Source organism: Gadus morhua, chromosome 5 (assembly GCF_902167405.1).
Source record: "Gadus morhua chromosome 5, gadMor3.0, whole genome shotgun sequence".
NCBI classification, from domain to species: Eukaryota; Metazoa; Chordata; class Actinopteri; order Gadiformes; family Gadidae; genus Gadus; species Gadus morhua.
Window position 1 is genome coordinate 18,323,473 of NC_044052.1, and position 17,843 is coordinate 18,341,315.

The 17,843-nt window shown below is 43.8% G+C and overlaps 2 protein-coding genes across 2 annotated transcripts; both read left to right on the forward strand.

The window, feature by feature from the left end:
• Positions 1 to 201: 201 nt before the first annotated feature.
• Positions 202 to 16,364, forward strand: LOC115544099 (immunoglobulin lambda-1 light chain). The gene is made up of 7 exons (XM_030356911.1): positions 202 to 401; positions 3,346 to 3,622; positions 10,691 to 10,743; positions 13,332 to 13,679; positions 14,165 to 14,203; positions 14,419 to 14,546; positions 15,976 to 16,364. The coding sequence occupies exons 1-7, from the start codon at positions 323 to 325 to the stop codon at positions 15,985 to 15,987; spliced, it is 936 nt and encodes a 311-aa protein (XP_030212771.1). The 5' UTR covers positions 202 to 322; the 3' UTR covers positions 15,988 to 16,364.
• On the forward strand, positions 7,093 to 8,650 carry LOC115544072 (zinc finger MYM-type protein 1-like). The gene is made up of 2 exons (XM_030356876.1): positions 7,093 to 8,371; positions 8,468 to 8,650. The coding sequence occupies exon 1, from the start codon at positions 7,107 to 7,109 to the stop codon at positions 8,361 to 8,363; it is 1,257 nt and encodes a 418-aa protein (XP_030212736.1). The 5' UTR covers positions 7,093 to 7,106; the 3' UTR covers positions 8,364 to 8,371; positions 8,468 to 8,650.
• Positions 16,365 to 17,843: the final 1,479 nt, after the last annotated feature.

Genomic DNA, 17,843 nt, shown 5'->3' on the forward strand with positions numbered 1-17,843 from the left:
GTTAGCGTTTCATTGATCACAGCCTCATTATAAAGTCGCTCAATGTACTGCAAATGTGACTTCTCTAACTTATGCTCCTCGTTCTCCTCATTCCATCCACAGTCGAGGTCAAAGGCATCGAGTTTCAGGAGTCCGGTCCCAAGATAGTACCGGACGAGAAGGCAGAGGTCGTGATCACCTGTAGCCATAACGACAGCTCTCGGTCTCTGATGCTGTGTACCAGCAGAAACAGGGCTCGGGTCCCTTGGTCTTGCTGGGTTATAACTATTGAGCCACTACATCAAACTATGAGGACGGCATCAAAAAGCGGTTTGAGATCAAAATGGAGGACAGGCAGAGCGGATCCCTGGCGGTTCGGGAGGCAAACGTGACACACACGGCGGTGTACTTCTGCGCTGCTGGTGAGCACAGTGATGTGGTTTTGAACCGGGTGCGCACTAAAACGCTCCTCTGTGTATCGAGTCGATGATTAACAGTACTAGGCAGGAAAGGGTGTGTCTTAGTCTTCATGAAACAGACTTCTTCTGAAGGAGGGTCTGTATGTCTGTCTGAAAACAACATGGAGGACAGGATGTCTTTTGCAGTCGTTGGTATTCTCCTGACTTTGTTTCGACTTCTGGGTAAAATCTCTCTCATAAGTCTGCTTCCAATTAAAGCTATTTACTAATGTCAAATTTCAATCATTACAGTCTATGGTTTTGTCTTTGACTTTAAATGAACATCTTCTGTCTCTCTGCTTTTCTGTCCATGGGTGTGTTAGACTGTGTGATATTTCAGCCATCCCATCCCATAATACTTCAGGAAAACACCCAGGCGGAGATTAAATGTCAACACGATGACGACAATCTCAATGTCATGTTATGGTACCAGCGAAGACCACAGAGCAACAATTTGAGTCTAATAGGCTACAGCTACTATGGCAACGACCCCAACTACGAAGAAGTGTTCAAAGATCAATTTGAGATGACGATGGAGAGCAAACTGAAAGGAGCGCTGGTACGTCGAAAGGCAGAGGCAAACGACTCTGGGGAGTATTTCTGCGCTGCCAGTACACAGTGATGTGGTTTGATGTGCGTGCTCACTCAAAACCGATCTGTCCTTTCATCAAAGCTCAAACAAAAGCAGCTAACGCTAGTCCCTCGTGTCAAATCCAAACTGTACGACTCCTTATCCGTTTTGTTCACTGTATCGATTTTCCATTGGCCACTTCTGTCTCTTTAAAATCAAAATATGACTTTGAATACTGTATTGTCTTTGACTACTAAGAAGAAATGCAAGGATCAAGTCAATATAAATAATTGATACGCCTACACCCTGATTGATTGAGTCTGCTATGTACACATCATTCTGGTCAGAACAAGCGTCTTTGAGCAAGGCAGGTTTCAGTACATGTGCTGCTGGTCGAGGAAGGAGGAGACTAGAGCCAGGGCCAAAGAGTAGAACGATCGACTTTGTTTTAAGCCTGTTTTTGGGCCTAGCGTACCCTGGTGAAACATAGCATAGCATGATCAGCGACACTGAGGATTATGAACGATATATGACAAGAGTTGAACTACAATAACAAAGAATATTGTCTTTTAAGATCTCTTGGAGGACTGTGCAGTATGTGTCAATTTATATGCAGCCTTGGGATTATTTTTGTCTGTTTTACACGTAAGACTTATTTCGGTATACAATAATTTATCTCAAATCAATTGAAAAGCAAAACATTTTCAAATTGCGTTTTACTTATTTAAATTTTTGTTAGCTAATAAAATAACTAACAATTTTCCGTTCGCAGATGAAGTTCAAAGTGTTATCATTAAGCAATCATCCGCTAAAATAGTCAGAAAAGGTGCCAAAGGGATCCAGATTGACTGCAGCCATGACGACAGCAGTTATCCATTAATGTACTGGTACCAACGCAAAGACGAAAGCCCATCCCTGACTCTCATTGGGTTTGGTTACGAGTCGTCCACTCAGAACTATGAGGATCGGTTTGAAGAGCGGCTCAACATTACAAGAGAAAGCGTCCTACAAGGAACGCTGGTTCTTACAGACGCAGCGGAGTCTGACTCGGCAGTGTATTTCTGCGCTGCCAGTACACAGTGATGTGGTTTGATACAGCTCCCTTGCCAAAACACCCTGAGAAATTAAAACGCAGCCCGACTGCTCTTTCCCCTTTGATGATGAGCAGTACTAGGGAGGGTGTGTCTTATTCTCCAAGAAAACAACTTGTTCTGTAGGAGGGTCTGTGTGTCTGTCTGAAAACAATTTGGAGAAGATGTCTTTTGGAGAGGACCCCTACTTCTGCACCCCAGGGAGGTGGGTTCACCTCTGGTTCCTGTGTCATCATGGCCTTGGGCTTTAGTCCTGATGTTGGCTTCTGGTTCTGGACTGGTTCTCTGCTCCTGGTCTGGTCTTTGTGGGGTTTCTGCACGGTGCCATTTGTATTTGTTTCTTCCCTGTGTGATCCTTGGATCTGGTGTTGGGTCTCGGGTGACAGCCGTGGTAGGCTGGTGGTCCAGGGTCATCTCTCTGAAGTTTGACCCTTCATCTAGCCCCCTCCTAACTCCTTACCATAACCCCTCTACCCCCATATGCTAAGGAGCCTGCCTCGCTCAATTTATGTCCCATTTATTATGAACCTATCAGACGAAAAAAGTCTAGCAACAAATCGAAACCAAATAGAATTTGAAATTTTACACACTTTTACACTTGGAAATATTGCTTTCAATCTCAAAGAAGGCCAATAGCCATATCCCTCAGGGGCGTAGCCAGGGTTAGAAAAATAGTGAGGTCCTGGCTTCAGTTGCAGGGGTTCAGTTATGTGGAGGGGGGGGGGGCACGCACAAGCACAAACAAATATCACACATGGCGGAAACAAAGTGACAAGTCTCAACAGAATTAAGCATTTTGAATACAGATTTTGTATACAGCTGTACTTAGTATTTCTAATTTATTTTTTACGTCTACCGAATTGCGGTGAGCTCCTAGCTGGCTACGGGCAGAACCCCTGGTCTGGGCATTCTGCCTCATTGAAGGAGTATTTCCTACAGCCTCAGTGGTGGTGGTCGTGCCTCATATGTTGAACCGAGTAAGGTGTGGCCTCACTCTGCTGCCGTCAGCCATATCGGCAGCATGCTAGTCACAGCTCTTCATCTGTTCAGTTTATTCTTTTTGGGTGAGTTTTGTCATTGAAGGGATAGACATCATAATGGAGAATTCCATTGAATGTTTTTGTTTTTAAATACTTTCTTACTCACCCTCAATAGTACATAGGAGACACAGGCTTGTACTGGATTCCATCCTTTTTTTGTGTGTGAATGAATAACTAACGAGAGAGCCCCATCTTGACCAATGCAGGTCTGGCTGCCGTCCCGGTGCCCGTTCAACCCGGGGATCTGACCCTCCAGCCGGGCGCTGCCATCACGCTCACCTGCAGTCTGGCGTCCGACATGTCGAGCTACACCATGCTCTGGTACCGACAGCACGTCTACGGTGATCCCATCGAGTTCATCATCAAAGAATACGACACCAGTCGGGGTCGCTTCAAAGCCACTCTGGACACAAAGCAGAACCGCTTCTCGCTGGGAATAAGCGAGTTGCAGGTGAACGACAGCGGGACGTTCTACTGCGCAGCCTATCACGGCGACACGCTTGGGTGCAGCAGACGTACACATACCGTCGCTGGGCTACGTTCATAGCGCTGTGGAGGAGCGGGTATCACAGATGTCGAGGGCGCCTGGAGACCTCGTGGTTTTGATAGAAGTCGAGATAGCCAACTGTCAGGCCGGCGGTTTGATTGGTGAATATGCAAGCTATGCAAGCGTTCTCATAACAGTGCAGTTGTTATCATTATTTATTATTGAAGGTTTAGTTAGACATGGACAGTGCAAATTAATAAACATGAAAAATGTACCAGAATTAGCCAAAATGGCTATTTTGCATCTGTTGTCCATGGGCCGATGTTAACAGGCCTAAAGGAATTATAAACACAAGAACTAAAATAACTATACACACATCATACAGGCCGTGGTTGCGATACCAACATTAGCTCTTGACTCTAAGCAACAAGTGAGGAGGACATCCCACTGAAAAGCAAAGAAGACATCATAATCATCAGTGACTTGGCTGACGTCGTCACGTCACTGACAATGTGACAAGAAAACGGACAGACTTAGAACCTACAGGCCTACAACCAAAGAGATAAAGAACAGGCCTTGAGAATATGGTGCCTGCGGCGTTATGTCACGGCCGTCCCCTGGGAAGGTAGCTTGACCCCAGCAGGGGACAAGGCGCACCATGAGGATTAGGATGACTCAAATGATGGCTCCACCACCGCTAGGCCACCATGAGGGAATGAACCCAGTGGTGGGGAGATAATGAGGTTACACTGTTACAAAAGGTCTGTGCTTTTCTGACAATAAACTGTTAACAATATAAAATGTGTTGGATAGATAGATAAATAGATAGATTTATCTATCTATTTCATTTTCTATCTACACTCCAGAATAAATGTACAATCTCCACCAGGTCACCCTAAAACGCAGCAGAATGAACATCTACGATATTACAATTTTTACTCTGCTCCACTTTTTTTTTAATTCTTCCTATGCCTCTGTAGCTTCCTTGGGGCTAGGCCCCCCCACTCATATACTTTATCCTGGCATTCTGTCCCCACAAGGAAGAATTGCTGTTGGAATAATTAATTCTGAAATATGATACTGACAAGTAAGGTCCAATTAGGTTAGGGTACAGGAGGTGTGATAAGATAAGCTTGCCAAGAATGCCAAGATAAAGTATGTTGAGGGGAGGATGAGATCAGGAAGGTTAGGTGATGAGGCAAGAAAGAAGACTGAGGAAGATGAAGCACGGTCAAGATTAATTACATTTTACGATTTTTAGACTTGCTCCTCCAAAATAATAGAATTGAAGCATTTGGCGGAGAAAGGGTCATTTTAAGTGTCAAACACTGACCTCTGTGGCAGACCAGTGGCGGCGCCAGGGGGGGGCTAGGGGGTGCTAGAGCACCCCCTAGATTGGCCATAGCACCCCCATAGCACCCCCAAGAAAATAATGGTAAAATAAGAAAAAAAAAAAAAAATCATTCTGAGTTCTTAATAAAATGTATTGTGTGATAATAATATTTTAATCACAAAAGAAAATAACAGATTGAAATAAACAGATTGTTCACGTAGCACGACACAGACACGTGGCGTGGCGTGCCGCGTGCGTGAACGTGATTGTTCAAATGAGTAGTAGGCTAACGGCTAAGTAACAGTAATCCTGGCGATCGGTCAATTAATTTTAAATCAAGTGGTCACAAAATCACGAAAATGGATCGGTATTTGATCCGAAAAAATCCTCGAGTTGAAGGAGACGTTCAAGAGGAAGAAAAAAGGCAGGAGGTAGTGGATGATTCTGATGTAGAACAAGAAGAGGAAAGTCCTGGTCCAAGTAGTCAACCCTTCACCTCTACTGAGGGCGCCGCTGCTAGCCATGATGCTAGCACCCTGGGTGACTTAAGCATGAACGCCCAGGATGGTCCGAAAATACCAACATTACACAAATATCCAACTCGGATGTTTGGAGTCCAGCAAAGAAGTTTCTGCAAGGGCTGGATGGAACCATATCCGTGGTTGGAATACAGTGTATCCCAGGATGCCGTCTTTTGCTTTGCCTGCAGGCATTTTCTCGGTGGAGGAGGGCACGGGTTTCATCGGGAGCCAACGTATACAACCAGTGGCTTTCATAACTGGCGGAAAGCAACAGCATCTTTTAAGGGCCATCACGAAAGTATGGGACACAAATTTGCCATGGAGGCATGGACTGAGTTTAAGCTAAAAGCAAAAAGCGGTTCAAAAATAACAAATATGCTGGATAAAGGACATTCGGTATTGATCCAGGAAAACAGAAGGTACATGATGGGCGTTGTGGAAAGCTTGCGCTATACTGCCTGTCAGGGGATCGCACAGCGAGGCCACATTGAAGATGAGGATTCAGCAAACAGGGGTAATTTCCGCGAGTTGCTGTCTGTAATTGGAAAATTTGACAAAACCGTTCAGAAAAAGTCAGATAACAACCCGTCAAATGCAAAGTATGTGCACCATGACGTGCAGAATGAGATCATCAATGTAATGGCAGAAATGATTAGGAAACAATTAAGGGATGAGGTTAAGGACGCTGAACATTTTGCCATTTTGGTGGATGAAAGCAAAGACATCAGCAAAAAAGAGCAAATTTCAGTGATCGTGCGTTATTTGAACACGGAATCAGAGAGAGTGGTGGAGGAATTCTTGCATTTCACCCCAGCTGATGGACTAGACGCAAACTCGCTCTTTGCAAGCATCAAGCAGACGCTCAGTCGGTGCGGTATTGACCTGAATTGTTGTGTTGGCCAGTGCTATGATTAGGGGTGCAACGGATCATCATTGATCCGTGATCCGTTCGGATCATCTATTTCGGTTCGGCACACGCATGATCCGCGGATTGATTTATGAAAAAAAAAGAATTGTGCGCATGTTCAGTCCACACACAGCCGTAACCATTCCTGCTAGTTCCAGGGACAGAGCTAACACGCTCTGGGTAAAAGTCTGCAACAGTTCCCTTTTCAATAAGCAAACAGTCCTATGGCTCGTTGTGATTTATTGTCCTCAGCGTACAACATGAAGAACAGTGGGCATGGAAAATAAAAGTAGGCTAGACTTCGGTGACTACTGTAACGCGATAACTGCTGCCTCCAGTGCTACGTCTGTTTCCATATACTCGCGCTGCCACACAAACCTGTCGCCTAGGTTACCACACAGACGTAACACGTAGCTGACATAGCGATTGCTAACATAAAGAAAAACACATAGAGCATGGCCACGCATTTACAGCGACATCACCCCGGTGTTTCACTGACAGGAGTGAAACCGAAAGCGGCTCAACAACCGCTCATCACCGCGGCATTTAAGCAGCCCCTTCCTCCACAATCAGACCGGGCTAAAGCAATCACAAACGCTATTTTTTTATTTTTTTTGCTGATCCGAAAAATGATCCGATCCGTGACTCTGATCCGAGGAACGATCCGAACCGTGAGTTTTTTGATCCGTTGCACCCCTAGCTATGATGGTGCCTCAGTCATGTCTGGATGTAACAACGGAGTCCAAGAACTTTTCAGAAGAGAGGTGCCGCAAGCAGTTTATATACACTGCCATGCTCATAGGCTTAACCTGGTGTTGGTGGACTGTGTGCATAATGTAGATGCTGCCGCTGAGTTTTTTGAGACGTTGCAAACACTGTACAAGTTTTTTTCGGGGTCAGTGGTGCACGATCTCTTTCTGAAGAAACAAAGGGAACTTTCAACGGCACAGCGCATAGAGCTGAAGAGACTGAGTGACACTCGCTGGGCATGCCAGTATGATGCTATCTGTGCAGTCAAGAGAACTCTCCCGGCTATCATCGCTACCCTGCGTGACACTGTTCGCGACAAGAATGCGAAACGGAGGACAGAGGCTAAATCTGTCAGTTCCCTTATGGATGAGCAGTTTGTTCTGCATTTAATTCTTTTTGAGGATGTTTTTAGAACTACCAAATTCATGTCCGATGCGCTACAGTCTCCCAATTTCGATCTCTTGACAGCGGATGACCTGGCCCAATCTGTGATCACGGCCATATCGGAGAAACGTACAGATGACAACTGGGCAGCAATCCGTAAGCAGGCAGGAGACATGTGCGTTAATACCGGGATAGCTACTGTACATCGTGAGAAAAGGCAGACCCAAACAGCTAAACATCTGGAGGGCTTTATTGTGGAGGCCCCGATAGAAAGACCAGGCATGGGCAGCATGGATGAACTGAAAACTCAGTCATTCTATCCTGTCTTAGACAGGTTGTTAATGGAACTCCGGCGACGCTTTTCCATCGAAGCAAATGGTGTACTGGCAGGCTTGCCAGCCCTAAGCCCTAATCACCCATCATTCCTTGACAAGCAAGTTATTCTGCCCATGGCTCGCCATTATGGGGTCAGCGAGGAGAATTTGTGTGCAGAACTCCATCAAGTTCGCCGGCTCCTGAAAAGGAAGGAAGAGCAAGGATGCACCATTAACAGCAACCAGGAGTTCCTATCCCTTATGCGGCCTTACAAAGACGCCTTCGTGGACCTCTACAAATTGATCTCCATATCTCTGACCCTGCCTGTAACATCTGCGAGCTGCGAGCGCAGTTTTTCTTGTCTGCGTCGCTTGAAGAGCTACCTGAGGAATAGCAGTGGGGATGGCCGAACCAGTGACCTTGCACTTCTGGCGATTAACCCTCTGCGAGCACGGGCTTTGGACATCGACAGGATCATAGATGCCTTCGCTCTCAACCACAACAACAGGCGCATTGTCCTGTTATGAAGACGTAGGTAAGTGAACGATTTTTCCGTGTTGTCTGTTGCATTCTGCTGGGTTTTTGCAATTGGGTTTACAATGTGTTTTTCTGTCACATTGTTCTTGTTTAGGTGGAAACTGACACCTGATCTGCTGGCTTGCCTGGATTTTGGTTTTTCTTAAGGATTTTAAGCATAGTTTTGTGTGCACTTTTTGATACACTTTTTGATATCTTATTATTGTGGTTTTGAGTGCCTACTGTTTGGTTTCATGTTTTGATTGTGACCTAAAATAATATAATCTATTTGAAAGCATTTCTGACTCTTTGCCTGTTTAAATTAATTATATCTGACGTTCTAATCTGCCGTCTTTAGTTAGAAGTGTATTGAACTTGGTATGTTTAGTTTAATTTGTCGCTCATGGTAGTGGTGACCTGGTAGTCATCTGGCGCAAACTTTAATCCACACACTGAAGTAAGTGAAGTATTTCGGATTACGTTATCTATAACATGCTGCATCCATTTTGACCGTCGGATGTGAACGCGGCTTTGTGCGCGTCCGTCAGAAGTAGCCTACTGACAATAATAATACGATCGATTTGAATGGCGCTTTTTATGTACCCCAAAGACCCGTTAGAGAGCAAACGTGTAAACATATGTGACGATATGGTGGGGAGGTGTTGTAGTAGAGAAAAATGAGACTCATATGATATCACCCTAATTTCATAGCACCCTCAGTAAAACGCCGAGCACCCCCATAGCACCACCAGAAAAAAATCTCTGGCGCCGCCACTGTGGCAGACACAGCGTGTGACACGTGACTAGTACAGAAGACTGTTTCAGAATTGAAAGGTAACAAAATCCAAAGGAATATGTCACCATGGCGAATCCAGCACATGCCTGTAAACAACGTCCTTAATCTTTAATGACGATAAAGACACAAAATTTAAGCACAACTGAAGTCATCATTCTTTGACATGAATATTTTAGGGGAAGGTCATATCGATATTTTAAAAAACTTTTTTCCTTGTTTCTCACTCAAAGTAAGTGCCTTTTCGCGAACTTTTTTAATTCCCTTATGTCAGCCCCATGTAAACACTGAATTAGGGAAGACAGACTATAGACAAAGCACCTTCCATTTGGAATAAGCTCCAAAAATACTTGATGTTGCGTGCTTGTGTTTCACTGAGAGAATTAATTAATCTCATCTCCCTTCCAACAGAATTCTCCTGCATTGACTGTAAATTGCTGATGTTTTTATATCCATTGTATTGTCTACTTTATTCTATTATTTACTTTTTTTTAATTTAATTTTTATATTACCCTCGGCACCGTTGCAAAAGAATGATTTTCCCTCAATGTGTTTGGCGGGGTTAAATAAACAAAAATGAAAACAATAATTGTATTCTAAATTGCGTGAGTGTGCGTGCGACAGACCACGTCACCATGACGAAGTCTGCTATAAAAAGGCGGCAGGTGGAGAGAGGAGTAACCAAAGGTGTCCACATCCACCGTGTCATCATCCACAACAAAGGAAACACAAACAAACACACAACAGAACACAAAGAGAAGTTTTCATCTGATGCCTCGCGCCTGCTTTTCCTGGCAACCTGCGGCTTTTCTTAGCTCGTGCAGATCAGCACGTGCGGGGTATAGCCGCTCGCGCTGTTTCTGCATGAGCTAAGACAACCCGCACCACGTGCTGCTGCTGCTGATGCTCGGGGGAGATATGGGGAGGTCGCGCAGGGCGGCCGCGGGGAGCGCTTATGTTTTTGTATGATGATGTTTCACCGTGGGGACAGGGGGGCACGGTGATACATCCCCATAGAGGCGCCGTACAAAAACCTCCCGCTGTCCACACGCACTGTGGCCCCGCACAACCCGCTCCATCTCAAGGAAAATTACAAACAATGGAGGTAAAGTCGACGCCATGGCTTCCCCGGTCGCTTCTCTATACAAACCATAAGGAAAATTCAAGACGTTAAAAGAGATTTTGCTCCGGTTTTTCTGATGCAAATCTATTCCATTTGTGTGTGAAATTCGCCGGAGTTGATCAAATTCCGCAGCATGCATGCGTGTTTCGTCCATACACGAAATTAATCTCGGGATGTGGAGTCTTCCTTGGGGATGAATTCGGAAAGTTTTATGGCTTTTTGGTACAAGACAGACCAGTGTGACACTGGAAACGAGGCCTACTTTGGAAAAGGGACTAAACTCACGGTCCTGGGTAAGTCCACGCTTAAAATCCATAGCTATGACCAGCTGACAACAAATGTTTGACCGCAAATAGAACCGAGTCGTTCTAATACAGACCGATCTGGGAGATCTGGGTTTTGGGAAGAATCGATAACACTGTGACCAACTCTGAACCAGCCTTCTTTGGCAAAGGAACCAAGCTGACCGTCTTAGGTAAATATTCCGTTCTCTAAATATGAAATTGAGGCTAAGACGGACACTTAAGTTACAGCCTCTGCATGAAAACCGTATGCCGGCATTCCATATAGTGCGAGTATCGCGGTTGGGGAATGATTGAGCAGATTATACCAGCCATTTCTGCACTGTGATGGTTCAAGTTAAGCATATTTCGGAAAAGGAACCAAGCTGACCGTTTTGGGTAAGAGAATGATAGAGAAAATACATAGACCTACAATTTAAGATAGCCTACATAGGTCAAATGTAAAGGGGAACAGTCAAAGAGCTCTATAGTTGTCCTGCTTCGTACGGTACCTACTTATTGCCATTAAGATGGTGCACTGTGCCAATTATGAGGCCTATTTCGGCCAGGGAACAAAACTCACTGTTCTGGGTAAGTCCTAACGTTATTTCAGTTTTCGATATGCATTGAATGTACTTGACCTGTGAATGAAACATTTACCTTGTGTGAGTCTGGTTAACTAATCTGTGGAAATAATGTGTTAGTAGGCCTGTCTCTATAAAGAAAAGGGGTAGGATCGCTTTAGAGCAGATATCTCAGGAGAAGGGGGTAAAGGCATTAAAACAGTGAGCCCAGCTGGGTCTTGGGTTTATTGGTTGTTCTTGTGCACTGTGCCGGTGGTTTTAACGAGGCACACTTTGGTGGAGGAACCAGGTTAACGGTTATAGGTGAGACATCGAATTTTGTTTTTTACTTTTTTGAAATATATAGATTAGCCTGAAACGTGCAAATTAGCAGTTCAACGGACTCCCCAACCTTTTCGGTCGGATAGTGCGTCAAGCCAAAGGCAAACTGGCAAGTTTTCAAATGAAAGAAAGACCATTTTTTTATGACTTAAATTAAATAAAATGAAATAACCAATTCATTCATTAATATATGCGGAGGGTTGAGACTCGACGTTAGTGTGTAAAGCGTTCACTTGAACGCATAGCGATAAGAATGAATAAACTACTAAAGGAGAGGGTTCTCCCGTTCGAGGTGGAGGTGAGGTGTAGCTGGTGATGTGGAGGCAAGGTGGAGACAGGGTTATGTTACGGTGGAAATCCTCTGTGCTCATACACGGAAGCCTACTTTGGAGCTGGAACGAAATTAACCGTTTTAGGTAAGAAATGTGTCCTCCAAAGCTCTTTATCTCGTAGGAGTCATGGTGTAGACGTTTGGTTAATCGGTAGGCTAAAATTAAAAAAAGATCTAATCAAATATTTTAAAAAAATAATTCATTGTTTATTTGTAAAGAATGTTCGAAAACTGTGAGTTAGGATTCGGATTCATAAAAGGAAAATCTTGATCCAAGCGGTGTGTTGGCCCAGTGCCCTGAGAACACCGACTTGGAGTCAGTTTTATCCGCTCCCAGACTGTAAAGGCTGTGGCGGTGCATGTTGGCCCGGTGCCTGGAGAACAAGTTTTAACCGCTCAATGAGCGGCTGTGCTCCCAGTCCGAGGCGTACTTCGGAAAGGGGACAAAACTCACCGTTTTAGGTAAGGATATACGCAGTAAAATTATCGTATGTAATTCGTAATGCATATTAATTCTCTAATGGCGCATGTTAAATACATGTAAATATATATAAAAGAGAAATCCACCGAGACCATTTTGGTGGTTAAAAGTCGTATTCGTGATGAAGTGTGTTGTGTAGGTCTACACAACCAGGTTAAATGTTTTAAATAAACTGTACACTGTTTCTACTGTAGGCTAGGCTACAAAACCATTAAAGTGGTTGTTTGATTGATTCGCATGGCCTGGTTGTTCTGTAACTGAACTCCGAGCCTGCTGTCTGGTAGAGGCACACGACTCACGGTACTAGGTAAGGAATAACTTGTTTGCAGAGACAGCATTATGTTGGTTAGTATTGACAAAAACAATGGAGGGAAAAGCAATAATTTAAATGAAGAAACAAAGTTAATATTTACTAATAGCAAAATTAATATAAGTTTTTTCATGATATATAAATGAGAAATTAATAATAGATAGGTAATATAGCTAATTGTCTTTTTAACAAGCAGCAATAGCAAACACTGGCTTACTTGCTTAGTAAGGCTAATAGTCATCAAGCAAAAAAGTGTAGGCCTAAATTAAGGAAATGTATCATTATTGCAAAAAGAGTTCTAATGAAAGAGCTAATTAACTAAAAAATATGTAACGGATTACAATGGGATTAAAGTGTAATTTAACAATTGTTAAAGCTTGGCACTTGGTTCTATGAACATCCTTACTGTACCAACAGCGATATATTGTTGTTTTTCTTTCTGCAATGCAATTATTGTAAGAATAAGGGACTAAATGCCCTAAATGTAAATGTAAATGTAACGAATCACAAGCAGTGGCCTCGCTCTGTTAACATCCGACTTGGGTCCCCTGCCACAATTAGGCTCCTTAATCCACCTAATGTACACCAACGTACCACGTTTATCGCCCAGGGCCGGTCCCACATGCAGGCCCCACCAGGGTGTACCAGTCATGTGCACAATCATAACTAGTATGGGAGGCAAGTCGGTCAAAGGGATGCGGAGGCTGGTCACCCCGCATGTCAGACGGTCTGACGGCGTCTCTCTGTCCCCATAGAACCGGGGTGTATCGTCTCCCCGCCCACGGTGGTGGTCCTGCCGCCCTCTGAGAAGGAGTGCCGGGACCGGAAGGAGCAGCTGAAGAAGACCCTGGTGTGCGTGGCGTCAGGCTTCTACCCGGACCACGTCAGCGTGTCCTGGACTGTGAACGGCCAGTCGGTCATTAAGGGCGTGGCCAGTGACCACCCCGCCCTGCGTGTGGACGACAAATACCAGATCACCAGCCGGCTCCGGGTGGAGGCCCGGAAGTGGTACACAGGGGGCAACATCTTCACCTGCAATGTCAGCTTCTTCAACGGGAATGACACCATCTACACCTCGGCCGAGGTTTATGGGGGCGTTGATGGTACAGTACAGCACCCAGAATGACCCTTAGGAGTCACAGAAACCCAGACCTGGTTTATGGGGTCCACGGTTCAAGGGGCGCCCCTGAACATGATTGACCGTTTAAGAGTCCATATGGGGACACAGTAGCACCCCTGAACATAAATGACCCTCAGGAGTCCCGTACCATTATGGGGGGACGGTGTTTACCATTACAATTTAATTTTGAATAGAATATGTGTTGACTAATTGGACTTCAAATTGGATATAAGGGTCTACTTAATGACTGAACAGTAAATAAAAAAAACATTTATGATGGTTATAACACTTTGTTAAGGAGCAGTAGCCTCTAAGGGCATCTAGCTGTAGGAGGTTGACAGCTGACTTACAGGTGACTGACTGGTGACTGAAAGGTTACTGCAGACCCTAGGGATCAATGACGAACCAACGTTGATTTGATTGGTAGGAAACCAGTGTAATAATACGTGTTCCACTCCATCTTTTCAGTCAGATGGATCAAGACGGAACCAGACGGCGAGACCAGAGGTACCGGTTCTGATATATATATATATATATATATATATATATATATATATATATACGACACATCTTTTATTCGATGTTAATCCGATATATTTAATATTTACTTTCCACATTTACTGTAGTTTTCACTTCATCCCAACTGTGTCTCAACAGAACAGTACCTGAACCTAATCCCCAACACGCTGTTAATTTGAAGTTCTGCTTTGTTTTGCCCACAGAGGAATTCGTTAAGGTCACCCAGACGGCCAAACTGTCCTACATCGTAATGATCGTCAAGAACATCGTCTACGGAGTCTTTGTCACGATACTGGCCTGGAAACTCGGTCTCGGACGTTCGCATGCTACGGTACGTTTTACGTGTGTCGCAAAGCTAGCATATAGCAATGTTGTGGTTACGAAAGTAAGTCTTTTGGGTGTACAATGCTGTGACGCATATTTCATAAAGGCTATAGCAGTGGTTTTCAAACTGTGGGGCGCGCCCCCCCTGGGGGGCGCCAGAGTTCTTCAGGGGGGGCGCGACGTGAGAAAAAAATAAACCCAAAGAAAAACCTGAAAGTCGATGATTCAAATCATCAATCGTACTTCAACTGTAGAAATAACCTAACTAAATCGATTTTCAACTGTTTATCTTCGTGCAAACCATTTAACAAATCTACACACTTGTATCTTCAATAATATCTAAACAGAATTTCGATATCATTTAAAATTTCTTCAGAATCACAGTTTTACTTTCATACCGCTTCGTTTTCAGCTGTTTTCATTGAAGACGTCAGCCCATTCTGATACACCTACTTCTAGACATCGTAACCAATTCATTTTTCAACCGTTTACCATCGTTCGAAACCATTGAACAAATCTACACACTTGTATCTTCAATACTATCGAAACGGAATTTTGATAGCATTTATATTTTTTTCAGAATCACAGTTTTAGTTTCAAACCGGCATCGTTTTCAGTTGCTTATAATAATTTAGGTCACCATAGCAACGCCGGTAAACAAACCCCGCCGAATAGTCGAATCTCTGGACTGAAAAGGCAGATCTGATTCGACTCAGAAAATTCAGAGTCGGGGACCCTGAATGAATCTGTGTAAACTGGCAGTTTACACAGATTAAGATGTTCAAATGTATTTAAAAAAGGTTAAGCTAAAACATGCTTAGATAAAGTTGTTAAATTGTGTTAAGAAATGTGTTTAAAAACGCACAAAGATGTTTTAATGTTTCAGAAATATGTTTAAAATGTTTAAAAAATATGTTTCAAATGTTTAAAAATTATGATCAGAGATGTTTCAAATGTGTAAAATAATTAAGATAGCTTTCAAAACACAGGTCTTTAGAACTTTTTTTTTTTGGGGGGGGGGGGCTCAGCTGAATTTTTTTCTCTGAGGGGGGGCTCACTCTGTCACACTTTGAAAACCCCTGGGCTAGAGCATTTTGACTTGGAAAATTGGTTTTGTCCAAATAGTTCGTATGCAAGTCTTTTTACTTTTAGCATCTCTACTTCAAACCTTCACATGCACAATTGGTTACCCTGTGAGTTGCCATTTGCCACTTACATTTATACTTAAGATTCAGCACATGGCACGCATGTACACACTTGTGCACATTGTTCTTGTAATGTTAAATTTTCTGTCTGACTTTTACTTGTTTGCACTGTTCAATGTGCCCGTGAAAATAAACGTGAACCTTGAAGCAGCACTCGAGTGAAGGCTGAAGGGGGCGTCTGGTCAGGACGTCCGTGGCTCAACTTGTGTCTTGTCCCGTCTCGTCCCCCAGGCTAAGAAGTGAGACAGCGGCGGTCCAAGGGAGGTGACGGCTCCAGCTGACCATTTTCTCTGTTGTTGCCTTGGTGATGTGAAACATGCCATGCGAGAATATAAACACATTAGGTTGTACTCTGGAGAGCCACGCTGTGTTCTACATCCAGGCATCAGCCCGCTTCGTCTCAGTTTCTCATCACTTTGAAGATCGCTGATGAAATGATTGGGACGCTAAAATAATTATAAGGATATTTAATAATGATAATAATTTTTGCTTTTGTTCTTGCGTGATTTGTGTTTGTTTTCATAAAACCCAATGTTTCTTTCTGTAATAAAGTCGATTAGGTTGAAATGGCTGTGGTTTTGTTCTCGCTAGTTTGTAATAAAAGTTGATGAGAGAATTAACTAAAGTTATTGCGTTCAGTTAATCATGTAGATTTATATATTCTACTAGTATAAGACAAAGCTCTATGCTAAAGGTCTATGCTAAAGGGAAATGAAAACAGAAGAAAGTAGTAAATTATACTTGATGTAGTTCATAATTTTAAAGTGTGTGAAGACAATGTCTTCACATACTTTTAATCTCTTAAATGTCTGACATTTAAGGGATTTAGGATTGGGTAAGATTCAAAGAAGAGGGATATTTATGTACTGTAATATATATGTTTGACAGGCTGATGTAGGCCTACTAAATCACCCAAAACACTTTCTCAAAACCCAAAACACTCCAACCAGTTAATTATTATAAACACATCTCAATTATCTCAAGGGTTGGTCCACCAGACGCCTTACTACGTACCAAGACATACACAATCATCAGCAACATAGAAAATGATCAACAAAACACATCAGAGAACCACAAATGCTCTTGTCTCCAGAGCGAGACAGCCAGCAGAAGAGGAGCTGATGATGGAGGAGGAGGAGGAGGTGATACAGGATGTGGTGCCCCACATCCTCCTTACAAGCGAGAAATGTCAAAGATCGGCAGCTTCCTGCCTCCCCATCACGACCCAGACACCTGCCGCCTGCTCGTGCAAAACGGCCTGCAGTCGGGCGGAGAATTTTCCACGGGGGGGTGACGGTTGCCGGGGGTGACGGGGGCGTGTGTGTGAGTGCGCAGTGCGGCGGGCTTCTGGCTGGTGTTTGGAGGCAGCTGCTTGCCTCTGTTTCCGGTGCAGTCGTTTGCATTTTGCAAAAGAGCTTCTGAGGTGAAGACCTGAATATGAAAACCTGTTGTGCAACTGCTACATGACGAAAGTCAACTACAGGTGACGGGAAAGGTAACCTCCTAAAAAGCATAAGGTTTAGTGCTTTCATTCACCACTGTGAAAGCTGAAGTCAATGTGAGTGCTCAAACTAAACAAAAGAAACGCGTACAAAACTATCTCCATCTGCCGGCACTGTTGCAATACTCAAAGTCAACTGTTCTTCATCATTTAGAAGCAGGGCCGTAGCACCAAATCCTGGGCCCCTATACTATCGGTACTGATGGACCCCCTGCGCCAAATTGTTGACGGGGGGGGGGGGGGGGGGGGGGAGGACAGGTAAGATAATTTTTTTTTTTTTTTTTTTTTTTTGGTCATGGGCCCCCCCTCGGCCTTGGGCCCCCCCACAACTGTCCCCTTTGTCCCCGCAGTCCGACGGCCCTGTTTAGAAGTCTATTCCCTGTTTTCACTTGTGTTTATGCTTTGAAAATCCATAATTCACATGTAAGCATTAGCACACTCAGGAATGCACTTGAATGTATATTGAGAGTATTTCAAATGGAATACAATGAATCAATCACACTTACCACATTAACTTAATTAATCTGAATAAAACATACAGCGCCCTCTTTAAAATACCAATGCTTTGAAAAGTGTGATAAACCTCTACTGAACAGAT